This window comes from Colletes gigas, unplaced genomic scaffold (genome assembly GCF_013123115.1).
Source record: "Colletes gigas isolate AHSC1104 unplaced genomic scaffold, ASM1312311v1 Colletes_gigas_Sc00042, whole genome shotgun sequence".
In the NCBI taxonomy this organism is placed as follows: Eukaryota; Metazoa; Arthropoda; class Insecta; order Hymenoptera; family Colletidae; genus Colletes; species Colletes gigas.
The window spans coordinates 885,482-913,475 of record NW_025106671.1 but is presented as its reverse complement, the minus strand read 5'-3'; the positions used below and the strand labels follow the sequence as shown (position 1 = coordinate 913,475).

Below are 27,994 nucleotides of genomic sequence, written 5' to 3'. Positions count from 1 at the left end.
CGTAACAGTGTTTGTTTCCACGAGTCGCGTCAGGATCGTGGGTGATTGACGTTCGCGTAGTGGCCACGTTTTTCATAACTGTACATAAACTATTAAAAGTTCTGCGATGTGATCAGTGCACAGTGCCGTGTACCAACGAATATGCTTTCGATAAATCGTGGACAGTAGTCTCACTATGAACGTATACCTGCAATTTACATTGTGTAAGAGATCTTTGACCGCTGTATTCGTATTCGTAGCTATGTTCAATCTCTACACTCGATAAGCCCGCGTGGCACGAATTAACAGTGAAACCGAATCTTCCACGGCCGCGGTTATTCCGTGTTTTATTTTCATTTCGAGGCCCCGTGACTGTGATAGTTACAATACACGCGTGTGTAATAAATGTTAGAATCGTTCGAAGACTCGCACAAGGGGGGGGACACTGTTACCATTTCAAATTTATGTTTCGAAGGTAAGGACACGGTCCCGTGGTTGCGTTAATTACTACTTTCTAATTGGTAATTATTTCCCATTCACACAGTACATAATAACGAGTCTTGCGAAATCGGTATTGTGTCGGGTCGCGTGGATTTCATTTATGGAAATTTATTTAATCAACGATGCGTGTGTCGATCTAAATTTACTTCGAAAGCACGTATCTGTAAAAACTCGCCAACAGCACGATTATTAAATGCTTTTGCCTTGCTTGAAACGTTCCCGATGCGAAATATTCGAGAGATTTAAAGCGCGATAGGAATCAAACATGCGTAAAACCAGATGTTACTAGTGTTTACAAGTTAATCGTCGGTAAATATAGAATGTTGCAAAAATGGAAAACGATATGTCTTTTGTCGTTGTCAGGATAATGTGAACGCTGCATAATACCGCAGCATGTCTTGAAATAGGACACCAAATGATCGATTACTTCATTCAAATAGACCTTTCACTGTTCCAATTCATCGACCTAGTGCAATACAATGACACGACTGACATAAATTCATATCGTATGCGAAGCAAAATATCGAGCATATGCGGTACTGAAAACAATCGCGCTGTTGCTGTCAGAATTCCGCATTCTTCTTTCGTAACAGCTGGTGCACTCGTGTAAAAGCACTTGTAAAAGTTACTTTGCCTTTCATTGAGGTTATGTTAATCTTATTGATACGTGATCGCATATACGACGTTATCAGGTGTATATTAGAGAGATAAGCGGGAATTAAGATAGACATGACCGAAAACGAACACGATGGCATTTTTATTACTGTTTTTGCCATTAAATGTTTGCGTGCAAACTTCCACGCAACTGCATTTGAAGAAAGTCCCTACGTGTTCTGCAAAAAACAGTTTGGCACATTTTCAGTTCTCAATTATTCCTTTAATACGATTGTTTTTAATTTAAATTTTATTTTATTCGTTAACGAAAGAGATGTTACAATCTTGAAATAATTTACAGTTGTAGTGGAAAAAGTTGAGCGTTTCGAACGAGTTTCACTTAATAAATTACGTATATTTTGATGTAATTTCTTAAACGAAATTATTCGATTAAAAATATAAAAACATTTCTATATTGATGATTTGAAAAAGTATACTATCTAGTGTATTCATGAACACTTCAGCTGTCATGCAATTAATATATATAGAGGTGGGAAAAATTTTAATAGTTTATAGTTGCGTCTGTGAGACGGGAACCGTGCGCGCTGCACACTTTAACTTTAAACGTTAATAACTTTTAAACGAAGCCTCAATTGAAAAATTGCTATTCTTGATTTTCGTCTTATTTTGTCCCCTAGAATCCCCCACAGTAGTGCCCACTTAAGTGACCACGCTTGGGACCAGTCGCGGTTACGGTCACTTAAGTGGGCACTACTGTGGGGGATTCTAGAGGCCAAAATAAGACGAAAATCAAGAATACCAATTTGTTGATGGAGGCTTTATTAAAAAGTTATTAACATTTAAAGTTCTGCCAATACTGAATTTTTTTCTCGAAAATGCGCAGAATTTCGGGAGTATGTCTATTCACCAAAAATGGTTGTAATTGACCCTAGAACCTAGAAATAATTTTTTTAGAACGATTCGAAATTTTTTTTTCCCGCCGAAAAATTTCACACCTCGAATTTTTCTCTAGAAAGTGGGTAAGATTTCGAGTGTATGTCTATTCACCAAAAATGATTGTAATTGACCCAAGAACCTAGAAATAATTTTTTTAGAACGATTTGAAATTTTTTTTTTTCGTCGAAAAATTTAGCCACCCAATTAGAATTTCGGTAAGGAATTTTTTTCTCGAAAATGCGTAGGATTTTGGGTGTATGTGTAATGACCATAAATGATTGTAATTGACCCCCGCTACCGAAAATAATTTTTTCACATCGATTTGAAATTTTTTTTTTCCATCGAAAAATTTCACACCTCGAATTTTTCTCTAGAAAATGCATAGGATTTCGAGGTTATGTGTAATGACCAAAAATGCTTGTAATTGACCCCCCAACCGAAAATAATTTTTTCAACACGATTTAAAATGTTTGAATTTAATTGTTAATAACTATTAAACGAAGCCTTAATTTAAAAATTACTATTCTTGATTTTCGTCTTAATTTGGCCTGCAGAATCCCTCATTAAAATTTTTCCCAGGGTTGACTGAGCAGCCAAAAATTTTTTTTAACACGTTCACTGCCACATCGAAACCGTATAATATTCTGCAAAAGTAAAGTGTTGATTACAGACCATTGTAAGCTACATAACCTAAAATTTGTTTCGCTACTTATTTTCGTAGCCTTGTTAAAATTCAAAAATTCTATTCAAATTTATTTCTCTCAACGTCTTAACTTGAGAATTAATTTTGCTAGTATCATAATGGTAAATGGCAATCAAAGTGTTAAGCGAGTCTCGGGGATAGAAATTTGTCGAATCGAACTTCGTATCCCGTCCTTGGTTCTGTCCGAGACCTAAACGGAATGTTCGTTTGTTGTGCAGAGGGACTAAAGCGATGAGATAAGCTTGCGAACGAAAACAGGATGGCTCGTCACGGTAGCGAAAGGTCCTTGCATTCTCTCCAATCGATGCATCCAGGCTCCTCGACCCATGTAAACAATACCAACGAAGCTTCCGCGACGGAATTGGCCCCTACGTCGCCAGCAACATGTATTGACGACAACACGATCAAGGTCAATGCCGATAGCAGCGTGGTTAGCACGAGCAGAACTGCAACGGGTACCGTTCCATCACCCTCGATACCTTCGGTAGCCTCTCCGTGGGACTCCCGAATACCACGACCCTCGCCTACAAGCCTGCGTCGCTCGGCGAGCATGCGCATGCGCGGTGAATGGGTTTCGCCGAATCAACCGTCGCCACTATCTAGTACCGCGGCCACCGCGGCTCTGACCAGACACCATCACCATCAACGGCGCTTGAACTTTTTGCAACACCAGCAACACCATCATCTGGACCATCACATTTTCCCTGTCATCACGGAGAATGGAACTGAATCACCGCGTCAACGTTCTCTCGTGAGTGTCAACACTTACATCCGTTAATAAAACCTTGTTTTGTATCGTTCGCCATGCTAATCGCTGATTTACTACGTCCGTGTCGGATACTACGTTTTACACTCGGTTTGATATAGATCGCGGATCGTATCTTATCGTACCTCTGTTCCTACGGATCATTTCAAACGTAACTGTACGCCTATCAGAGATTAACGGTGCAACGATAATTGTACAGAAATCTCAGCCGGGCTTGTGGATCTAATCTGCGTAAAATGTTGTCACGCTAAACTGAAAGTAAATGTTCCGTCGGTGATATCATTTGTCGTATTAACTTTGTCATAAAGATAGACGTTTACTATTGAGATAAGAACGAAATTTCATTGCTTGGAAATGTTTGTTTTGTGTGTACAGATATCCCTTTATTTTCAATGTAAACACGATGAACGCGTAAAATTTTCTATCTTCTTAAACAATTGTGTTTGCAAATAAGCCTTCAACAATGGTAACGAGAATTCAACTTAAAGACGATATTAAATTATTAATATTTCGTTATTTATGTAAAACACAAAAAAGTTCCAAAATTCGTAGTAGCATTATACATCAATATCTGTTTCCATTATCGCGTATCGTTCGTTTTGTTTTACAATATAAATGACCAATTTAAACTTTAAAACTTTGTTATCTTAATGTTTGCATTATCTGAACGATGGCGAAAAAAATGGTGGCCTTGTGCATTTTCTTCGGTGCAACTTTAAGACGCAAATGGTCAAACAAGCTGTTCCGAATTGAAAGGCTGCTAGCACAGACAAGCTACTTTCCATTTTCTCTCGTCCTAATAAGCAGCGCATAGTTTAAAAAAAATTGCATCAATGGCTATCTGTGCCTTCGCGAAGAAAAGACGGGGCAACGCTTGGCGCAGCAGATTTTAAACAATTAATTATGCTTCGAACCGCTGGGATAGATAAGGGAACAAAGAGGCGCTCTGATCGTTTCTAGATTCCGTGAAAAAGCGATTATGGTCAATACTTGTTGACGCGGGCAGATAGTGGAACAGAAATTGGCCTTTAATCCCGATAAACGTAACAGTGACTTAAATTATTTAATTCCGAGCCGTGGATACGTCGAAAAATAATCGTGGAATTATTTGGAATTATTCCGAATTATTCCGTGCACTTTTACGAAAGCATCCCCGGAACGATGCTACTTTGTAGAATTTTCGACGCATGAATCTGCAACGCGACAGAAACTCGCGCAGTTGACCCTCAACGAGTGTTGATTTTAATAGCTGATGGGGATCTCTGCACATTTGCATCCGTACAATTACTTAACGCAAGGACAATCGACGAAAAATTGAAACCGTATATCGTCTATTTATAAGCTACGCCGCGAACGTTTAAATAAATATACGAGGAATACGAAACCTATCGCGTGGGTATCAATTACATCTTTATATATAGGCTCTTTGATCCGCGTTCTCGTTGCCGACGGCTTCTTCGTACGCCTCGCGTTACGTTGATACCGTTTATATCATAATTGATAATACACAGACGACCGTAATAATTTCATCGGTCAGTAAATTCTCATCCAAAGTCAAAGTAAAAAATCGGAATGTTAAAAGCCTCCGCGTCACGATTTTCATCGATTGATTGAGGTTAGAATTAAGGTGACAGTAGAGCTTTGATAATAAATGTCTGAAAAAGTGTTGAGAGTTTGCCGCTATAATGGTCGATTTTTGTGAACAGGATGACTAGATGTACAAGTGTGCAAGGTTTCGCTTAAATCGGTCACCCGAGGGACTTGCATTAGCCTTGTAAATTGGGCGGCTCAAACAGGAAGAAGACCAGCGTACCGATTGAAAAAAAAACCTCTGCCATTTGATAGAAAAGTTAACGGTCTCATATCAGTATTTATCTAACACGTATTGTTCCCTAAATGTCTAACAACCCCGAGTGTGAAAAAATTAATAAAAAGTTTGATACAAGTAAATAAAATTTAATGATTTGAACATTTTGTATGGGGGAAAAGACAGGTTTTATTTAATATTTTCAATCCGTCTTTTTTTTTATAGCGAACAGCGTTCTTTCGTGATGTAAAATTGTGTTTATAATAAATGTCTGTTGTACTGTGACGTTGCTTCCCGTGCTCGCCACCAGAGGGGCGCCCTCTCACTAGCGCTCGACCGGACTTCCCCATATTTCAGTCGTATAAGGCAGGGCCTGCTAGGAAGGTTTACTGATGAGTTCCCCTAATTTCCTTTTCCTATGATAATTTCTCCGAATTTTTACCTGTAACAGAGCAACGCCACAGTACATATTGTTTGACGATTAACAGAAGGTGTATCTTGTAAGTCCCCAATGTGTACTTATTATTACAGAGGTTTTGTTATTATTTAGTATTTCCAATCCTTCGTTTTTCTTATAGTGAACAGCGTTCTTTAATGATGTTGCTGGATTCTAGTAAAATTGATAACACTTTACTAGATCTTGTATTAGGTCTCTTTCTGATTCTTCAGTATTGCAAGCTTTTATGTACTATTGCTGGAGATAGGTAGAGGTAGGGACGATGTTTAAGGGGCAGTGTGACTCATGAAGGGTGCGAGATTCAGTAAAATTATGTTGTTGGATTCCAATAGAACTGACAACACTTTATTTTCTTAAGAAACTCGTACAACTTGTATTAGGTCGCCCAAGTACTAGACTCTTTCTGATTCTTCAATATTGCAAGCTTCTACATACTATTGCTGGAGATAGAGGTAGGAACGATGGTCAAGGCGCAGTGTGACTCAGGATGAGTGTGAGGTTCAGAATATGTAAGGATTAGAAACCATAATTAGGATGTTTGGACGAGGATAAGTCCATAGTGTTTGCGATGTGATTGATGTTTGTTTCATCCAACAATGTATTTAGTAAATATCTATTGTACATCGTATATTTAACGATTAACACAAAGTGTATCTTTTAAGACCCCAACATATACTTATTATTACAGAGGTTTTATTATTATTTAATATTCTCAATCCATCTTTTTTTTTTATAGTGAACTGCGTTCTTTAATCCCTTAACGTTCATGCTCGAGTCTGACTGCTTTGAAAAATAATATTTGTTTAATCCAACGGTTTTAGGGATGATAATAGTTGTTTTCCTTCAAATTATATGTTAGATACAACATTGTAATTAACAAAAACCGTATTTTTAGAAACAAATCCAATAAAGAAAATAGATCATTGTTGGTTGACCTAAAAAATATGAACGTTAAGGGGTTAATGATGTTGTTGGATTCCAGTAGAATTGACAACACTTCATTTTCTTAAGAAACTCGTACTTCTATATACTATTGTTGGAGATAAAGGTAGGGACGATGGTCAAGTGACAGTGCGACTCAGGAAGGGTGCGAGGTTCAGGATAAATAAGGATTGGAAACCGTGATTAGGATGTTTGAATGAGGATGAGTCGTAGTGTTTGCGATGTGACTGGTGTTTGTATGGTCGTAATGGTCATCCAACAATGTATTCAATAAATATCTTTTGTACATGTTTGACGATTAACACAAGATGCATCTTTTAAGTCCCCAACATGTACTTATTATTAAACAGGTTTGGGTTAGGTCTGGATTAGGTCTGGGTTAAGTCTGGGTTAGCTTATTATTAAACAGGTTTCATTATTATTTAATATTTTCAACCCATCTTTTTTCTTATAATAAACTGCGTTCTTTAATGATGTTGTTGGATTCCAGTAGAACTGACAACACTTTAGTTTCTTAAGAAACTCGTACAACTTGTATTAGGTCGCCCAAGTACTAGATTCTTTCTGATTCTTCAGTATTGCAAGCTTCTATATACTATTCCTGGAGATAGGTAGAAGTAGGAACGATGGTCAAGAGGCAATGTGACTCAGAAAGGGTGGCGAGGTTCAGGAGGTGATTAGGATGTTTGAATGAGGATGAGTCTGCAGCATTTGCGATGTGACTGGTGTTTGTGTGGTCATGATGATCATCCAACAATGTATTTAATAAATATCTTTTGTACATGTTTGACGATTAACACAAGGTGTATCTTTTAAGTCTCCAACGTGTACCTATTATTAAATTATTTTATTAACAGAATATTTCTGCGTGTTTTAGAGCCTTTCATTGACCCCGGCGAGGCCGCGATCTGGACACGCGGCCTCCGCAGGATCAAGCACAGGAATTGCCGACGACAGCGATGCGGAAAGTATAAAAAGTTACGGAAGTGCCTGCAGTACCGCAAGCGCCTGTGAGCATGCTACCTTTGCCTTCAACGGTACCACATGGTCCGGTAAATCAAAAAAATACGTTGTCCACTGTTCCAACCATAACGGTGACAATGAGCAGTACCTCACGCCTACCCAAAGAGCAGCTAGACAAGTTAGGAAGTTTCAGGTACGAATTGAACATACAAACTTCAATTTAGTTTATCACACTGACCAGGAACAGAGAATTAAACACTGAAATTATTTTGTTCAGGCTTTGTTGAAAGAAGCACGAAAAGAGATCGAGGAGAAGGATCAGGAAATCTTTCGGTTGACGAAAGAGGTGGTGGAGTTAAGATTGTATAAAGCTTCTCTGAACAGTCCAGATGAGAGAACGGATAGCAGCGATGCTCTCACCGTACGGGAAAATAATCCATTCTCGCCGGAATCCCCTACCAAGGATTTACCGGACGAGGGTACATTACAGAAAATCGCTAGTCCAGATACTCCGGAGAAACGCGTCCATTCCGATTTACCTTCCTCTCTGGCGGACTCGGGTCATTTCGAAGACGGGTCTATCCACTCGAAAGACTCGGTGTATCTGCCAGAAGCACAGCCAGAAACCATTACAATTGCCACAACGCCTGATAAAGTTGCCGAGGACACCACTTCCGACACATATACCACGTCAGCCGAAGAAACACCGGAAAAGGACGAGGAGAGACGCAAACTGGTGAATCATTACGAAAGTAGGATCGAGGAAATGCACCGCAGACACGTCGACGAGCTTCAAGAGCTCAAGGAAAAGCACAATGACAAGGTATATTTCGTTATAAGATAAATAAAGATACAGTTTGTAATTGTTCAGAAATGAAACACAGCTTTGGTTTTGAATTTCAGATTGAGAGTTTATTGAATCAATTGGCTGAAGTGAATACGCGTTATTGTGAAATTAGACCAAGCGTCGACGCTGCGGAAACTCGAGCTCACGAGTTAGAAGTGGAATTAGAGGCTGTGAAAGCGGAACTAGTTGAGCAAAAGACTTTGTTGCACGAACAAGAGGAGAGGAATAAACAAATGTACCTGAAAATGTATGCCAAAGGCCAAGAAGCAGCGCGCATAGAACAAGCTGACAAGGTAACATATATTTTTACTATATATTATTAAATTTTAACCGCTCAAATTTTAATCACCGTGTTTCTTGAGTTTCTAGTTCCAAACTGTAGTAAATAATTAGGTTCCCTGTATGTGATTTCAGATACTTGAACACGCACATAAAACGCCACCAAAAGTTACCGTTGCAGAGCTACTTCAACAACTGACAGTCACACAAGCGGAATTAGAAAATATTAAGGTAATGTTTTCATTTGAATCGGCCCATTTAAATCTTAAGTCGATATTACAATAGCGATATTACACACGTTGCACATTAAAAATCGGAATTATATGATTCTTTGTGCTTGACATCATTTTACGATTTAAGCTTTATTTTTATGACTATATAAAATAGCATGGAATACATTTCTAACATAATATACTAAAATCTGTTATACCCAGTGATATTAAAGTGCATTACTAATTTAAAAAAAAATCTTTCTAGTCGTTTACCAGCAGCGAAACAGAAAAATCTATAGAATTCGAGAATACTGTTTTAAAAGTCAGAAAATAAGACATTTTATATGTTGTCTGTAGATATTGTTTGTCTATCATATAGCTTTTCTTTAGACGTTCCTCTCCCTGATTCCGACAGTACTGGTAAATTATACACATTAATCCTACCTTCCTTCTGTGTGGCGTAATTTTTATACTTTTTTTTTTTCCAAGAGAAATTTCAATTTTTTTTTTACATTTTTACACGCAATGGAGATAAAAATTGGCTGAAATTGAAAAATAAAACGATAAATTTTGAAAAACAGTGCATCACTTTTCGTACGGCTCCGTAGCTCACGATTCTCTTGTACTAATAATGTGCCACTTTTTTTGGTCGCCGCTCACACTCCAGGACACAAGCTACTCGCCTGAACCTCACATTTCAGCCGATCGTAGCCACACTTTATTAAGTGCTCAGGAGGCTGTTTCTCTCTGGGTCCTTGGCACACGTAAGGTCTGTATTTCTGCTGAACTGTCACGCGATGCAATTCTTACCCACTTGTTTCTTAAACATCTGCGTTGTACTTGTTCCACACAAAGGATGCACAAAACAACTTTTATACCCCTCCCTCTGTTTTCTCCTCCTTCTCTACTTCTGCATTATACAAATTCTTTTGCAAGACAGTGTGCGCGTCTTTGTCGTCTCAGGAATACTGTTTGTTCTGCAGAATGTTTATTCCGTGTACCCGAGTAGGGATACATAGCTGTTGAGTTAGCAAACTTTATTCTTTAATTAGGCCTCTTTTTATTGTTTCGTATCCTGCAGGCTATACGTGGTCATAATATACGTAAATGTTGATCCCCCATCTTTTAACTCTTAATATTTTCCTTAATTTTATTAATGTGTTTTAACTAACTTTTCTTTTTTTTAAACTGTTCAATTTGTCAGTCAGATATTCAAGATGTTCATTCTACTGTATATTATGTGTATTCTGTCTTTCAAGCATGAATATAAATATCAAATAAATGTGTAAATAGTACATTGCGTATCAAAACTCTAAGCTATTAACTATTATTCTGAAAATTGGTGTTATGCGTAAGTTTTCTAAGTAAATGACAAAGTTATACGTTTTCGAGTAATAAAAATTAGTTTAATTGATTAACTTAGCCAGTATAGTACTGTATTTGTTAAAAATGACAACAATATGTACCTATTGAGCAATAAATTTTAAGACTATAGAAGCAGGAATTGGATCTACGTGTTACCATTTTTAATTGTATCCGTAAAAGCATTTTTGCAAAAGAATGTATTGTTAAATGCTTCGCCACAGCGATCGCATGCCAATTAAGCACAAATGTAGTTGGTTCATATAATTCTGCATTATTGTCAAATTCGGGGAGATTATCCAGTACACTTGGAAGAAACAGCCTCTTATTATCTTTTAGTCGATGTAAGTTTGCACGTGCTTAAGCATTACATGCTTGCACCGTTTATATACATAATAAACATTATACTAGTATTAAATCTAGAAGATCATAAAAAATAAATTACGCTTACGGTAGTACCAAACACTTTCTCTAAATATATTTATGAAATTCACTTTCTCACATCTGCCGATGTAGTTAGAAAATAATTCGTTATTCATTTTATTTAATATGTTACATCTGGATTTAATTGTTCACGAAAATTCACTACCGAGGAATGTAGATAATTGAAAATGCAACACATGGGATATGAGGAAAGAATTATTTATTATTTGTAAATTTATTAACGAATTTAATTTGGCCAACAGGCGATGTATCGACGTATCGTTGAGACGAGAAGTAACCAAGGTGCCCTTGATCCAGAGATCACTTTGCAGTTCCTAAAATCGGCGATCTACTATTTCCTAACCGACAAGGAAAATCATCATGGTCATCTGAATGCCATCGAGAGCATTCTGGGATTCACAGAGGCTGAGAAACACAATATCGATAAAATACATCGATCAGCAAGAAAGTAATACATTATTACAGCCTTCTAAATAGTAAATTTCATTCCAGATAGACATGTGGTTTCAGACAATCTCTTATTAGTTGGTACAAAAATATATGGTCAGGTAGGAATTATACCTTAATTACATTCTACTTAAAAAACTTCTATACCAATATAAAAATTCATATTTATTTACTTACCCGATGACCAACCATTGAAAGCATGCAAATTTTGTATAAAATAATTTTAAATTTTTAACACTCCAGGCACTTGAACGATACTGTCTTTTACTTGTACAATGTGTTCGGTATTTTTATTAGGGAAATAGTTTTTCGGTTACAAAATGCATTATATTTTGTATACAACTATAATAAGCAAAGATTTAACTTTGTGAAAATGTTTCTATACACTCTTCAATAAGCAGTCAACGTGCTTGTCTTCCACTTTTCCATAATGCCACAGCTTTTCTTTCGTTCCAACTAAAATTAACTCTTTTTTTTATTGCATGCTAATACACCATAATAGTAATAAAAATCTGAAGTTTTGTAGAAATAATTTGCTATCTTTCGTTCTGTAGAAACATCACTATTTTGTGTTGATGTAAAAAAGCAAGTTTTAGGGGTGCAACAAGTTTTCAAACTCTGATTTTTCTTCTAAATATTGAAAGAATGTTTTAATCCTTTGATGAGAAATTAAAAAATAATTTTGACATTATCTGCTGCCAAATAATGCTATTGAATTGAATAATAACAATTTTTTTTCTTATAATTGGTAGGTATTTTTGTTGGAATCAATCTTTAAACCAGAAATTACAGGAATTTTCTCATTTTTGAAGCTGTTATGTACATGTTAGGAAGCTGGTTCCATATTTATGATCCAAAAGCACCAGTGACTTTAATATACAATAAAGAGGTGATATAAAAGAAGACATAGATTGATAGCTTCAACTGACTATGATTTAACACCACACAATGTCCGTCCAAAGTATACAGGGTGTTCCCCCTGGGGAAAAATTTTAATGGGGCCAATGGATTCTAGAGATCAAAATAAGACGAAAATCAAGAATACTAATTTTTTAATTGAGGCTTCGTTAAGAAGTTATTAATGTTTAAAGTTGCGTCTGTGAGACGGGAACCGTGCGCGCTGCACACTTCAACTTTAAGCGTTAATAACTTTTTAACGAAGCCTTAATTGAAAAATTATTATTCTTGATTTTCGTCTTATTTTGGCCTCCAGAATCTCCCATTAAAATTTTTCCCCAGGGGAACCCCATGTATTTCGAAATTAAAGCCACTTCCATTTATATTTCAAGTTGATTCTTTGCTGATAATAACAATATTTGGTTTTACAGTCTCCACAAATTTTTTGGGAACTTTCACTATATCCACTTTGAAAGGGTTAAATTTAAATTTTGATATTTTACACAATACAATACTTTTTCTCAAAATTTCAGATCTAATATTTTCCCGCCTTGCAAACAAAACAATTTCTCTTACTTCACTTGTAATGTTTGTTTAAACGAGTATTTGACTATATGTACTAGTCACATAATTCCAATAGAAATTTTTTAAGTTTTTTAAATTTCAACATTTTTGAACTGTTATAATTGTTTTCGTGACAGGTAATAAAGTAAAGCGATGTAAGTATAAGAAAAAATTGGATTATGTAATTTAATCCTTTGCATTGAGATTGAAAGTTATTGATTAATATAGTTAAAGTGTACACAGGGTGACAAACAAATATATACCATATTTAAAGAATCGTGTAGATAAAAGAAGTTAGTACGAACTTGTATTTAAATTATCAAAGATTATGTATATACGTATAGATGTACACGTGTACATACAAACACCTGATACTATTATATTATTAATTATAATATGTACGCTACATAATATATTACGATAAAGTTTGTACGGAAATATACTTGATGTTATAAGTTTAATATATTAAATATTGAAAACTGGACATAAAAGAGTATAGAATAAATATTATTTATATTATTTCAATGCAAAAGACTAAATACATAAGTTTATATTTGCATTGTATGGGAACGACAATATGTATTCCAATCTTGTGATAAAGGATAGGAAACAGAACGTGTGTAAGTACACATAACTCGTTGTGTAAATTGTCTGTTTCATTGATCATGTGTTAAAAAATTCTTTGATCTAAATATACATGTCTATCTATTATGAAATATATAAATATTAAATTATATCAGTCTGGTAATATGGCGTCCAGATAAGGAAACAATTTAGAGACTGACGGAAATATCTTGCCTTTTTATTCGCCTGTTATGTCAAGTTAGATAAATGTTATGGGGGAAGTACGATACAGAAACTAATTATGGACGTCAGGGAAGGAAGATTTAAGAGCACATTTCTTATTACAATTGTTACGACTCTGCTTCACGTGTCTTGAAGTTATTATTCACTATATTTATCATTAGGTTAAACCAAAGATGGAAGGGAGAAACGTTTTATGCTTTGCTTCGTCCAGAGTTGCTATTCAAAAACGTTAGATATTAAACTTTCTGTAAGCGATAGTTCATCTTCGAGGTTCCATTAGAGTCACACTTTTAAAGTGATATCAAGGGTATCAAAAAATAATTTCATTGTCCCAGTAACTTTATCTTATTAAAAAGTTGTCGAAAATAAATTATAAAATGAGAACTAGCGCTATGGCGAATTCTTTTAAATGTGTATTTATGATGTATCTGTAATAGAAATATGAACGCTTTTTGCAAACTAGTTTTGTTAAACGATATTTGAATTTGACGTATTTTATGCATATCACGAGTAATTTAAACGAATATTAAATATTATTTTCAGAAAGTACAGTGTTCACATCTCTAATCCAAAATCTTTAATGTAAAATATACGTGTAACCATTACTGTAAAGTTCCTCTTCTGTAATGTAGAAAACTAGGCCTAATATCTGAATCAACATACCCGGTACATAACGATTAAGTTTCTATATTAATTTATTTATACACAGTATTGCGTGCAAAATTTAAATATATATATATATATATATGTAAAACATGGAAAGTAAAACAGAATCACGTGTTTCCATTATTAAGGAAACAGATAATAGGACCTTTTGCACTTTTATCTATTGTACTATACACTACTGCAACCCTATGTTTTGTATAAAGAAACAGTTGTGATAATTAATAAGCTAAATATTAAACTACAAACAGTGCAATGAATTTTCAGTTTGTGGTACTAATAATTATATATCTTCTCGACGGCAACGTGAATTTTATTGGTACTATTTTTTGTTTTATGCTCTGGTGATTATATAAATAAAATCCATCAAATTCTATCGTATTGTCAATTTATTTATCATATTAATGTCGAATTAATTTCTCAAGAGTTATAAAAATTTAGAATGTTCTAAATATATGAATTTATATAATAAACTAGACGATTACATTTGCATATGTAACATGAGGTAAGGTGGTATGAATAATTTTTATTAAACAGTAAATAATTTGTTTTTAGATTTTTTATGGAACAATCGTAAAATACAAAATGTGTATATTACTTCTTTCCGGCTATAATAATACCATCATACTTCTGTTGGAACCATTTCATAGCATCTTCTTTAGTAAGCCTGTGTTGGAAACCGACTTTTCCAGTTTTTCTTCTTCTGTGGGCTACGTTAAAACCTGCACATAGAAAAGTTGGGCGATTTTTATTTTGAATAAAAATAATTTTTTGAAATTTTCAATACGTAGTACAGTAGTGCCCACTTAAGCGTCCGCAGACGACCCCGCGTGCGGACACTTAAGTGGGCACTACTGTAGTATGCTAGAAAATTTGCAATACGTAGTGCAGTGGTGCCCACTTAAGCGTCCGCAGTCGGTCCCGCGCGCGGACACTTAAGCGGGCACTACTGTAGTATGCTAGAAAATTTGCAATACGTAGTGCAGTGGTGCCCACTTAAGCGTCCGCAGTCGGTCCCGCGCGCGGACATTTAAGCGGGCACTACTGTAGTATGCTAGAAAATTTGCAATACGTAGTGCAGTGTGGCGCCCACTTAAGCGTCCGCAGTCGATCCCGCGCGCGGACACTTAAGTGGGCACTACTGTAGTATGCTAGAAAATTTGCAATACGTAGTGCAGTGTGGTGGCCACTTAAGCGTCCGCAGTCGGCCCCGTGCGCGGACACTTAAGTGAGCACTACTGCAATATACTAGAGTATAATAAAGTATACAATGTAGCATCAATTGAGTAACACACCCAGTATAAGAAGTGGGCATGGGTTGCAAATATGAAGCATTTTCTCTAGCACATATTTCATAAAACAATAGATAAAACATAACACAGGAATATCTATGATACCATATAAATGTGCATACGTTCGTCTCTCTTATATTTTAATAAAAACAAAATATAAAACTGAACTAACCTGGACGTCCAAGTACAACGTAAAAGTCCAAACCATAAATACCAATGCTTGGATCGTATTTAATTCCTAAGTCAATGTGTTCTTGAATGCCGAAACCGAAGTTTCCGGTACCAGAGAAATTCTCTTTCCTCAATTCGTATTCTCGTACCTTTGATAAAAGAACAGTTTTAGATTTGCGAGAACAAAATTATGATTTAAATATTTAGAATTACCTTTAAACCACGTTCTAGAATTTCTTCCGCTTTAGCACCTCTGACTGTACAATGCACTGCAATTTTTTCATTACGACGAATACCAAAGGAACGAACGGTGTATCTCGCTTTAGAAAAGACAGGTTGTTGCCCGGTTAATTGTTCTAACACCTAAAACAATTTGAATACACATAGAGAGACAGTAATGATAAGTGCAATCGGAAATTTACAACAAATAATATTTATAAAGCGTACCTTTGCAGCACGAGTGAGTCTATCACCCGATTCACCCACGCAAATGTTCAAACAAAGTTTACGAATGCGGACTTCACGCATTACATTCTTGGATGCATCTTTCGGCTCTTTCCTCACTTTCTTTTTGGCCTTTCCAACCTTCTTTTCAATTTTTTTTTCGTTGTCGGGGGTTTCCTGTAGATCCTGTAACAAAATCGGCTTATCAGCACGTTTCGTTCGTTAATATTTGCAGGTTACGATTTTATCAATGTACATTAAAATATGTACAGCAAAAATACTCGAAACTGTGACTCGTTTTGCAACAGCAAATTACAAAGTGAACATACACAACATATTTTCGTTCCAGAATTTATACGTAAGATATTATTTCATAAACCGTATAAACAAAACAGAACGTCTATTTAGGTTATGCTTATATGCACACGCCATTCGATAACCCCATCTGTCATATTAAAAATTATACAAGCTAATGTGTTTAAAAAAAAAAACGAATTCTATTAATGTTAAATCGGTAATTATAGATATCTTGTCATTTATAAGAAATTCTCTTTTCACATACGATGTCGCTAATATTTACGGATTAGAAAACTGCTTTTAACGCAACGACTGCAGACTCACCGCCATGATGAAAAGAAAAGAATGTGTCTCGAGATGCACCCTATTGACGAATATTGGAAATGTTGAACGCTCATTAGGCTTGCCAACTAAATAAAATAAATTTAACGTATTTAGGTAATTATTTTTATTTAATATTTAAATTATAGTGGCCAGTACAAACAATTTACGTTAAGTTTACATTTTGTAATTACTGTCATTGCAATATTTGCTTAGGGAAACAAAATTGGTACTACAATAACATGGAACAACATATACAATGTTCCAAATGTTATAAACGACATAAAAGTATCGCTAAATATTGTTCATCGATGCTAGAATTCAGTTTTTGGTCAGAAAATAATAATTGGGTCTTTTACATTGATAGTATTATATAATATATTACACGCAATAAATTAAAAATTATATCAGCTTAAGTGTTAGTGGTAGGCACTTTTGATTCACGTAAATTGCTTTCCCTATTTTCAGGTTTCATTGTTTCTTTTTACTTTTCTTTTTACTGTTATCATTTGAAATAGCCGCCAGAGGGACTTGCGAAGTACTCGGAGTGTATAATGTATTATTGCCTTTAGAAAAAACGCGTTCTCCTGGAAAAAGAAATTCTTGATTTCTGATTACACTTTAAAAAATAATAACTTTTAATTTTTTACCAGTCCAATATTTTAATGGGGGTATAATTCTCCTGCCTTTTAAACTTCTACCGATACTTATCGCGTCTACATCAGTTGCTTCCTGTTTGGTACATTCATCACTTTGCAGCGATTTCCATTTTTCACAAAATTCTTTTATTCTTAAGGGACATCCGCGACGACATTTTGGTATTAACTTTTTGGGTACCACTATGAATATTATGACGTATTTATTAATTACAGAAATCGTAAAACATTTTACTGTAAAGTTTCAATTTCTAACCTTCGTTCGTATCGCTTAACTCGCCAACAAGCGTATAGAATTCGTGATATATCGTCTCGATCAATTTCGGTGATTTTCGAGAAAGTATAGGGTCTGTTTTAAATTTTCTACGCACAATATGACCGGATTCTCTATATAAATACAATTATGTGATACATATTGCATTAAATCGATACGTTAAGTACATTTTAACACTTACTTTATTAAATTACCTTCGAAAATTAACTCCAAATTTGAGTCCCATATTACCTTTGGAACCCAACAGGACAGCAATTTAGTTTCTCTGTTAACACTCGATGATATCGATCCTTTTTTATTTTTAAATTTCACGGAACAGGTTTCTCCAGTTTTCTTACTCCATTCCTCAATATCCTTGTTTCCATTCTCAATCACATTTGCCGTTGGTTCTTGTGTGAAATGTTTTAAATCATTAGACGCAGGTACTGAATTAGTTGGTTTTGAAATTCGATTCGCAGCATTAATTTTTTCAGATCTTTCCGCTGCATTAGAATCTTCAATAGTTATTCGATGCATAAAATTGCTGTTTATATCGCGTTTAGAAAGTTCTGTTAACAATTCTTCTCGTTGTAGCATTTGTTCATTCGATATTTCAGAAACTCTATCAAAAATTTCATTCTCGCTGTCGGAACTACTAATAGTTTTATCCACTTCTTTGAACATTCTTTCTCGCATGAAATCGTTGTAAGCATCTTCGCATTCTGTGTCTATACTGTAGTCTGATGGACAATATACACCAGATTTCTTGCTCGTTTCATGAGTTTGTCCCTGTACTAGACATTCGTTGTGTTCTAATACCGAATCTATTACATCGGGTTTGTTGTTTGTAACTTGTATATTATTCAATATGATACTATATATCCAGTCAAGTAACTCATCAATTACTGCGAGGTACGCTTTATAACACCTCTTGTTTCTCAAACTATTTATAATACGATTTAATTTGTCTTTCAATTTATTTATTTCGTTTTCAGAGCAGTAACAATTTGAAACGTTGCTCCCCTGTGGTTCGCAATTTTTTCTGTTATAAATTAACTGCGTAACAGAACCAGACGTTTGAGCCAACCAATTGTTCACTTTACGATTAGTTGAAATGTTATCGTCGCTGTTTATCTGCCCCTGCAAGATATTTAAAATATTTGTTCGAGCCATGCACAATTTTTTTAAAGCCTTTACGTCTGGAATTATATTCTCAAGACTTTTGGAACTCACAATTGTGATGTCTGTTATTTCACTTTGTAAATCATCACTGTCCACGATGGGCATGATTCTCTGTTTACCAAGTTTATCAAAGCCAAAAGTTTCTGTTAATTTTTATATTGATTGTATTTTTAAATGCCTGGCATAATTCAATTTACAGCTCACTTCTTCATATTTTTATGTCTTTTAGTTAAGTTTGGAAGATATTTGGTACATGTTTGTTTCTTATCTCTGTCTGACAGTTATTCACCAATTAAATTACAGAGCATGTACTTAAATTAAATGGAGGATGAAGTATATACCGAATCAGGATTGGACCATTATTGAATTGCTCAAAAATTGATCTTTAAAATAGTAAGTTTTATAATCCCTTGTCTTCCTTATTGGAAGCAATATTTGTTTAAAATGTCCTGAAAAAAATTTCGCAATATCTGACAGCATTTATGAATGGGGATTCTAACTACTAAAAAGTATCAGAATTACAGAATAGAAAAGAAGGTCAATGATAATCATATTTCCCGCCGAATCCCCTATTGCCCTCTCTTTCTATTCGATTGGGGCGCCACCTAGCGTTGCAGAAAGAAAGCAGTGCATTCATCGTCGACCTCCTTTCCCATTCTGTGATCCCAGTAGTTTTTAGACGTTAGAATCCCCCGGTTCATATTCATATTTTAAATTTCAAGAAAGGACAAAGATAAAAACTCAAGATGTATCGTTTCATATATCTTTATTGAAATATTTGGAACACGTGTAAAATATGCATGTATGTATACATATACATATACATATAATCACACAGTTTATTGTAAAACATCAATTAAATTTCAACAATTAATGATGGTAACCATCAATGAGGTAAGTGATTCGAATTCCGTACCATTAAACGTTTGTGGGCCACCCTTAAAATAATAACTCTTTGTAGATTAAAATATATGCAACTGTATCTTCCACGATAAAATATAATATAATATGTGTACGCGTATGTGTGTGTGTGTATATATATATATATTTTTATTAAATATTTATATATCGATATAATAAATATATTTTCCAAGATTTAATATTTTATACGCAGAATCTGAATATGATATAGACGTGATGTAACACAGTACAACGTGTTCAATTAATTGAACTTGAATAAGGCATCTATGAAAAAATATAGTCGCAGTTTACGACATTTGCTGCGTACTATGAGACGTTGTAAATAATTCTTTAATAAATCGTAAAGTAACGTTACTTCAAAACAGCTCGTAAGCACGAAATGTACGAATGTAATAGACACATTTCTTTTGATTAGCGATTAGCTTCTCGATATAGTAGGCGAAAGTACCTTGAGGAGAAACATTATAGACCGGGGCTGCACATCGGACAATCGTCCACAAAAATAAAATATGCGAATGACTGTAATGAATTTATTAAATGGCTACTCGTCCGCCATTTGCGCAGCCCCGATCTAAACATTTACATTTAGAACAAACATCTAGAGATTTTTACACTATGCAAAGAACAATCATTACGATTTTCATATAAACATTTTATATGAATATCTTACGTCATGTTAGTAAATAATGAGCAAGCATTTTAACGAAATAAATTTATGAAAGGTTACGTCGTAAAATACTACAAAGACGCAATAAAGTAAAATTTCGTCATCGTTATCCTCTGGTGTTCCTATTAATAAAAAATATAAATATATTTCTAGGAACTTAGTTTCTGTAGTATCTACATAACAAGTCGAAGAACGGATTTTATTATATTTTCGTAACTTATCTATGTATACATATATCTGTGTCGTAAGATCGAGAAAAAACAAGATGTCTGCCATATAGTTAATAACCACAGAAGCTAACTATTTGCACTATAAATGGAAAGACAACTTTCGTTTTTTTAATTTTTAAATACGGTCGCGTCTACGATACGCGGTTAACAAAATCCTACACTTTGTCGCGTTAAGAAATATGAACACAACGGTGAGATATCACGTATAAAAATAAAAAAATAATCGTCAGATATCAGAAATGATTTCTATTCAATGAAAGGGAATTTAAATTTCTCGAACAGTTTCTTTTCGCACATCCGAATGATAATATGCGATTCCAATGTCGGTTCAAATAATTACTTGTCATCGATTAAAAATTAATAATTGAAAGCGTACAGTCTTATTATTACGATAAATATTGAGAAGGTTTGGAAGAATATTTGTTACTCGCAGACTTGTAGCTGTGCTTTGATATTTGTACAGCGATCGCAAGCATAAGAAAGAAAGCAATGACGTTATCAGAACAGCCTTACAACGGTTTCAATGTTTCTGTGTTTTTTGTACTTGCGTGTTCGTGCAACTTTGAACATCGTCGTTACCATACAAAATGTCCCACTAGCTACGGGTCGCCTTGAATTTCTGTTACTTTAAATAATCGATGCGTTGTTTGTATCTCTCTGAATGATTTTCTAGTTTTAAATATCCACTTTTAAGACAGAGTTCTGAGAGTGAAAGTATTACGGTACATGTGTCCTAAAATTAACAGTTAAAACAATGTGTACAAAGACGATTACATGCATATAATATAGCAGTTTCAAGATTAGACTTTAGGAACAGGATATCTCTGAAACTTATAGTTTTAGAACAAATGTACCTGTACTCTTTTATCTCAAAAATTCTCTACCCCGTCGAACTCTGCCATTAAAACACGGATACTTGATTTAAATAAACAGTTCTTTTTTCTGCAAGGATATTCAGGTGACCTGTCCTTCGTGAGACAACCGTACAATGAACATTGTTGTTTGGAAACGGTTTAATGCCACTCTTACGAGCAATGCAGACTCCTCTTATTGGTACAGCTAACCTTTTTGCGAATTACGCGAAAACTCTAAGCAACTTGCTCGTACTTGGCTTTGTTGATGTTGCTGGCTAAGCAACACGCAAAGAATATACCTACGAGAGGGAAGAAAGCTACACCGATTGCTGTTCCAGCGACCAGACCGATGTTACCATTTATTAAGTCCAAAACACGGGTGTAGCAGCCCTGAAAATTACAATTTCGTGAGCGTAGAAATACATAAAACGTTTGTAAAAGTTTCTTAAATCGTTGTTGTTAAGGAAAGGAACCGTATGTGCTCGAAACACGTTTATTTACCGTTACAATAGTAATTATTTATCCGTGTAACGCAACTACTTTAAGGACCCAGAGGCCAACTGACTATATGTAACAATAGTAATTTATAACTTACCTGAATATAAATGTCGCTCATGTTGTTGACGTCACAGACATCGGTTTTTACTTTGCAACAAGATAGAGGAATCTGTTTTGGATGGTACATGTTGAGCCAATCGGTGTATCCTTTGTTACCGCAACAATGCAACTGTGAACCAATGAATGGTTTAATAAAAAAATATTACTTTTGCTGTTTTAAACCATAATATGTATGCAAAGAAAACCACTATACTCGTATCGTCGCTTTCTTAAGTTTGAATCTGCCGCTCACTTACAGAGATGACCGGCAGATGGCGCGCCATCTCTGTCAGTGAGTGGCAGATTCAGACTTAAGAAAGCGACGATACGAGTACAGTGGTTTTCTTTACATGTATTTATTTATACCAAATAGATTAAAATAGATGTTTATTCAATCTCTTATAGAAGAGCTTTGAAAAGTTCAGTCGAGTAAATTTTTAACAATTTTTATTAGAAATTACGAATTTTAATATTATAATTCTGTTTGAAAGTTTACCGCAGTCTGCACAGAATCGATGTGAGAAGTCTTCGTAGCGTCCTGCCCATAGACAGACATACTCTCGTTGAGACCCTGATCGAATTTCTCGTTCAAATTGGTACGATAAGCGTAAATCGATGCGCCGACCCCGAGCTCCAGTAACGCGACGACGGCTAAGAACGCGCCATACTGTAAACAGAATTTTTTCAATATTTTTTCAAATAACCTGCAATCAAAAATAGTTCGAACCAGGTCGTGTTTGTACTCATTTTTCTCGAGACAGCATCGCCGAGTTATTAGCATTTACGATGCTAATAATAATTATATTTTAATTTTCACCGCGACTCGACAGATTGCTCGGCTAATTGAAAATGGCGGATCTGTCCTCTGCGCGGGGACAAGTTGGTTGCATGTAGGCGTGGATTATAAAAATTAATAAATATCGAACGACTGGACTTACCAAGTACAAAAGAGCCGGATGGCCACGAGCCGTGCAACAGCAAGCGAGCGTTGCTGCCAAGGTCATAATTGCGCCTAAACTTACTAACGCCAAGGAGATCGCTCCGTTATCTTCCACGCTCATGTCGACGTAGGCCCAAAGTTGAAATCTCACCCAAATCCCGATGCATAGCATCAACACACCGGACGCCTAAATAAATTATTTCTACAGATTACACAATAATATTTGCATCGAATTTAAAAAAAAAAATTTTCTTTGTTTCTTTAAATTGTACGATGCAACAATAATAATAGAAGCGTATTTTCGATAAAATTGGTAATAAGGTAATTTTGAGGACTTTGAGACTAGTTGTATCTTGCAATTAAGTATTTTTTTACTACCTTATGGGTTATTTTCAAAAGGTCAACAAGGGTCGTACCTTCATACCTTATAGTGTAATATAATTATAATAATTATAACGAGGTTGAACAGTTGTGAAATGTTAATAAATATTCAAGGTGTATACAAAAAATGAGAAAAGGTAACAACTTGCGCTTGCAGCTGTTTGAAACTTAACAGATATTGCTCCATCGTGATAAAATGAAAATTCGAGGTACTGACAGTAGCATGACTATAACGAATCGTGCAACAGTTGGGTGGACGGGTATTTTCGTCCCAGGATTCAGGATTTCCTCGGCCTACGGCGTCGAGGGTGGATCGTGCCAGGATTCAAAACAGCCAGCTTACCCAGAATACGAAGTTGAACAGCATCAGATGCGTCTTCATGCAGGCCATCGTGGCCACCGCTTCCAAATGCTTGCTCATCTCTTTTCTTGGATAGTCAGCGGCTTCTGTGGACCTGTCAACCACGGATCGACGAAATATTTCGGAAAATACTACGCACTATGTGGCCTCCTGTAACGAGTGGACGATCGATTTGCAGCGAGATTGCACGAGCTTACGTGCTTGCGTGCGTGGCTTGCCCCACCAGTCGGTGCATGCGCGTTCTAGGACTTCCTGGTGCCGTTGATAGCCTATTTTAATAAAAAAAAACGCGATCCTAAAAATTTACCTCCGATAGGGCAACTGTCACCGAACACTTGACAAATTCAATTTCGCTACAGATGTTGCTGCAACTGCTCCTAAACACTATACTTCGCAAATACTGTTTATATTGTTAATAGTAAAAATACTATTTAATTTTTAATTTTTTATGTACAATGGAAAAGAATAGTTTTATGAATATTTCGTGAATGTATAAATATGGTGATTTTTATTGTATGAGACTCGATGTAGTCTTATGATTAAACTGTGGATGTTTATGAAAAATATAAGAAATACAACACTTTACAAAGCTCCCATTTCATTAATTCTGTTAACAAAAAATATGAATTTGCAGTCTACTCATGATTGTGAAAACTTAACCTCACAAACTTGTAACCAGTCAGAGTCGCCATTGTACAATAAGGGGTTAATAACGTCAGTATTATGTAACAAAATACTAAAAACAGCATTAAGTTTAACACACAAAGTTTATTAAATTACACGTTTCAGTACAGCTGTCGTAACCTCAAACAATTTATTTTTGTATAAAATCAATTGGTCTAATCGAGGAGCAAACTTGAAAGATTAAATAGAAAAACTGTATTAATGCTCTGTGCAAAGTACGTTTGTCAACTTAATCCTGCTATTGTTATGTTTATTATCGATTGTCAAAAACAAAGTGTACACAATGAACAATTATGGAAAGTAAAATAACAAAACAATTGTGTTCCATTAGACGGAATATAACGGGTGTCCAGTCACCCCTGGGAAAAATTTTAATGGGGGATTCTGGAGCCCAAAATAAGACGAAAATCAAGAATAGTAATTTTTTAATTGAGGCTTCGTTTAAAAGTTATTAACGTTTGAAGTTGCGAGTCTTACGAGTGAGACATGCGCGCGCAGCTGTTCACAGATCAACTTCAAACGTTAATAACTTCTCAACGAAGCCTCAATCAAAAAATTGTTATTCTTCATTTTCGTCTTATTTTGGCCTCCAGAATCCTCCACAGTAGTGCCCACTTAAATGACCGCAACCGCGACTGGTCCCAAGCGTGGTCACTTAAGTGGGCACTACTGTGGGGGATTCTAGGGGACAAAATAAGACGAAAATCAAGAATAGCAATTTTTCAATTGAGGCTTCGTTAAAAAGTTATTAACGTTTAAAGTTAAAGTGTGCAGCGCGCACGGGTCCCGTCTCACAGGCGCAACTATAAACGTTCATAACTTTTAAACGAAGCCTCAATTGAAAAATTGGTATTCTTGATTTTCGTCTTGTTTTGGCCTCTAGAATCCCCCATTTTTTCGATGATTTCAATAATTTTTATATCACACAAATTTAGAACGAAAATTTATTTTTGCGATATGCAGTAACGGGAAGAAATGGCGGGATCGATGTTTTTGGTATAATTCAGCAAAATACTCGGCCAGATTACATCGTTATCGCCCACTATGGGGGATTGTTTCACTTTTTTGGACGTTCTTCTGGTCCTTCGAACGTCCAGGAGCGTTTTGGATCTGTCTCGGTTCTGCGACCCTTTGCTATTATTTTCACTCTCGGTGCCATAATTCAATCGTGTTTCTTGATTCCTCAGATACTCGTTTTTCTCTTCGATGTAGTTGTTATTGCGTTCCTCTTCGATCTCAGACACCGTCAAGTTGTTCTCGTTGTTCTGCTCGTCAATGGCGGGCACAGTGGCGTCGACCTCGTTCAAATTGAGCTTGGTCAAATTCACGTTCGTCCAGGTAACCGAATCGATCCCATCCTCGTCTTGTGCAGCACTCGTGGAGGCAAAGATACTCGTGATATTGTCGCTGAGGCCATCCTCCATCAGCTGGTTGGCGATGAAGTCCGACACAGAGTTCACGTCCCATTCCACGAGTTCCTCGCTGCTGATGGAGATCCTGTCCTGCTCGTTCTTAATATCGCCAGCGTCCCTCTTGCTGTTCTTAATATCACCAATCGTCTTGAAGTAGATACTGTGGTCGTACCTGTACGTTTCCAGGCAGTTGCTGTCCAGGTTGCTGTTCGATTGGTAGTTGAACGTGCCGCAGCAATTGATCTTTGTCTCCTCCGGTCGAGACTTCCGTCGGGACTTCTTCATCGCGTGGAAACGGGGATTCCACGAGACGTCGTCGATGATCAGTTTATTGGAGGAGATGCTCCACCGAGGCTCCTGGCCCCCCTGCATGGTCATCCGTCCTCTGGACAGTCTCTGCGACCTCAAACGATTGTATCCTCTCGCGTACGCGGCCCATCTTTCGATCCTTTGGAAAACGTACTCGGTTTCCTCGTTCCACCATTCGGAGAGGCCTTTCTGAAGCAGAGTGCCCACATCTTCGGCCATGCTCGTTGCTGAAACAGTTGGACGAGCAGAGGACCCACCAGCTCCGTACGATCACATCCGGCCACGGGGAACCACAGGTCGACGAGATGGAAAGCGATTGAACTTACGGAGAGACCTCGATGGCGATTTATAGGGTTACCTCGAAGCACTGCAACGACGGGAAGCCCCGGTGCAGGACTGCTTTAATCCCGCGACCGTGACCTCCCGCGAACGTCAAATTCGGTTTGCCGTTTTGCTGTCTGCGTTACGTATTGGGGCGGTGGATTCTTGATGACACGCTTCAAATAGCGATTACGCGAATTCATTGGAATTTTGTGGCTTTTCGTGCATCGATTATTATTGTACATTTGGAATATCTCGAATCTTAAAAATATCAAATCGTTCTGGAAAAATTATTTTTGGTTGCGGGGGTCAATTATAATCATTTTTGGTTATTAGACATACCCTCGAATTCCTACGCATTTTTGAGAAAAAAATTCAGGAAGGTTGACAAATTTTTCGACGAAATTAAAAAATTCCAAATCGTTCTGGAAAAATTATTGTTGGTTTCAGGGGTCAATTATAATCAATTTTGGTTATTATACATACTCTCTAATTCCTACGCATTTTTGAGAAAAAAATTCAGGAAGGTTGACAAATTTTTCGACGAAATTAAAAAATTCCAAATCGTTCTGGAAAAATTATTGTTGGTTTCAGGGGTCAATTATAATCATTTTTGGTTATTACACATACCCTCGAAATCCTACGCATTTTTGAGAAAAAAATTCAGGAAGGTTGACAAATTTTTCGACGAAATTAAACAATTACAAATCGCTATGAAAAAATTATTTTTGGTTACAGGAGACTAATACAATTATTTTTGGTCATTGCGCATACCCTTGAAATCCTATCCTTTTTCGAGAAAAAAATTCATTACCAAAAATCTAATTTGAAGCTCCCCTGAAGTTTCATGCGAATTTTTAAAATGTCATAACTCCTGAACGGATTGGAGGATATGAATTTTTCAAAGTGCAGACAACGCGTATTTTAGTGGAGAATATGTAGAAATTCCCAAAATATTCGAAAACTTGTTCCTTAACACCGTAAACTGACGAAAACCCCCATAAAATTGGTCCAATTTTCAAACGACCATAACTCCTACAATAGTGAATGTATTCAATTGAAATTTTTTTCTGATCTACAGCTCATGGGTACCTACAAAAAAGTATTAAACCAAATTTCCGTACAGCGTAAAACAAATTTATTAAAAATGAAAAACAAATTTAAAAAAAAATCGAGTCCTCTTTTTTGTTGAAAAAAAAATTTTCAAATCTTTCTAAAAAAATTACTTATAGCTAAGGGAGTCAATTGCAATCATTTTTGGTCATTACACATACTCCCAAAATACTACCCACTTTCGAGAAAAAAATTCGAGAAGGTGTGAAAAAATTAAATTTCGGCGAAAAAAAGATTTCCAAATCGTTCTAAAAAAATTGCTTATAGTTAGGGGGGTCAATTACAATCATTTTCGGTCATTACACATACCCCCGAAATTCTACCCACTTTCGAGAAAAAAATTCGAGAAGGTGTGAAAAAATTAAATTTCGTCAAAAAAAAAATTTTCAAATCGTTC

General features: G+C 35.8%; 5 protein-coding genes across 7 annotated transcripts; 1 reads left to right on the top strand and 4 right to left on the bottom strand.

The window, feature by feature from the left end:
- Nucleotides 1-15: 15 nt before the first annotated feature.
- On the top strand, nucleotides 16-12,287 carry LOC122402948. Of its 3 annotated transcripts, none has more exons than XM_043406154.1 (8): nucleotides 16-203; nucleotides 2,953-3,485; nucleotides 7,584-7,862; nucleotides 7,947-8,492; nucleotides 8,573-8,809; nucleotides 8,931-9,026; nucleotides 9,675-9,776; nucleotides 11,056-12,287. In XM_043406154.1, the coding sequence occupies exons 2-8, from the start codon at nucleotides 2,994-2,996 to the stop codon at nucleotides 11,263-11,265; spliced, it is 1,962 nt and encodes a 653-aa protein (XP_043262089.1). In that variant the 5' UTR covers nucleotides 16-203; nucleotides 2,953-2,993; the 3' UTR covers nucleotides 11,266-12,287. The 3 variants fall into 3 exon arrangements, with proteins under 3 accessions (XP_043262089.1, XP_043262088.1, XP_043262090.1); XM_043406153.1 differs by having other exon boundaries at nucleotides 16-454; nucleotides 2,955-3,485; XM_043406155.1 differs by lacking the exon at nucleotides 9,675-9,776 and having other exon boundaries at nucleotides 16-454; nucleotides 11,056-12,285.
- Nucleotides 12,288-14,735: 2,448 nt separating this feature from the next.
- Nucleotides 14,736-16,846, bottom strand: LOC122402940 (60S ribosomal protein L11). Its single transcript, XM_043406143.1, has 5 exons — nucleotides 16,720-16,846; nucleotides 16,102-16,284; nucleotides 15,868-16,017; nucleotides 15,656-15,803; nucleotides 14,736-14,913 (listed from the first exon to the last, which is right to left on the bottom strand). Exons 1-5 carry the CDS (start codon nucleotides 16,723-16,725, stop codon nucleotides 14,786-14,788), a joined length of 615 nt encoding a protein of 204 aa, XP_043262078.1. The 5' UTR covers nucleotides 16,726-16,846; the 3' UTR covers nucleotides 14,736-14,785.
- Nucleotides 16,847-17,187: 341 nt separating this feature from the next.
- LOC122402951 lies at nucleotides 17,188-18,912 on the bottom strand. Its single transcript, XM_043406158.1, has 4 exons — nucleotides 17,828-18,912; nucleotides 17,629-17,759; nucleotides 17,367-17,555; nucleotides 17,188-17,303 (listed from the first exon to the last, which is right to left on the bottom strand). The coding sequence occupies exons 1-4, from the start codon at nucleotides 18,910-18,912 to the stop codon at nucleotides 17,188-17,190; spliced, it is 1,521 nt and encodes a 506-aa protein (XP_043262093.1).
- A 581-nt stretch (nucleotides 18,913-19,493) lies between these two features.
- On the bottom strand, nucleotides 19,494-24,046 carry LOC122402958 (tetraspanin-7-like). Its single transcript, XM_043406168.1, has 5 exons — nucleotides 23,741-24,046; nucleotides 23,015-23,203; nucleotides 22,573-22,743; nucleotides 22,075-22,206; nucleotides 19,494-21,869 (listed from the first exon to the last, which is right to left on the bottom strand). Exons 1-5 carry the CDS (start codon nucleotides 23,816-23,818, stop codon nucleotides 21,714-21,716), a joined length of 726 nt encoding a protein of 241 aa, XP_043262103.1. The 5' UTR covers nucleotides 23,819-24,046; the 3' UTR covers nucleotides 19,494-21,713.
- A 1,160-nt stretch (nucleotides 24,047-25,206) lies between these two features.
- LOC122402957 lies at nucleotides 25,207-26,469 on the bottom strand. The gene has a single exon (XM_043406167.1). The coding sequence runs from the start codon at nucleotides 26,380-26,382 to the stop codon at nucleotides 25,387-25,389; it is 996 nt and encodes a 331-aa protein (XP_043262102.1). The 5' UTR covers nucleotides 26,383-26,469; the 3' UTR covers nucleotides 25,207-25,386.
- Between the last annotated feature and the right edge of the window lie 1,525 nt (nucleotides 26,470-27,994).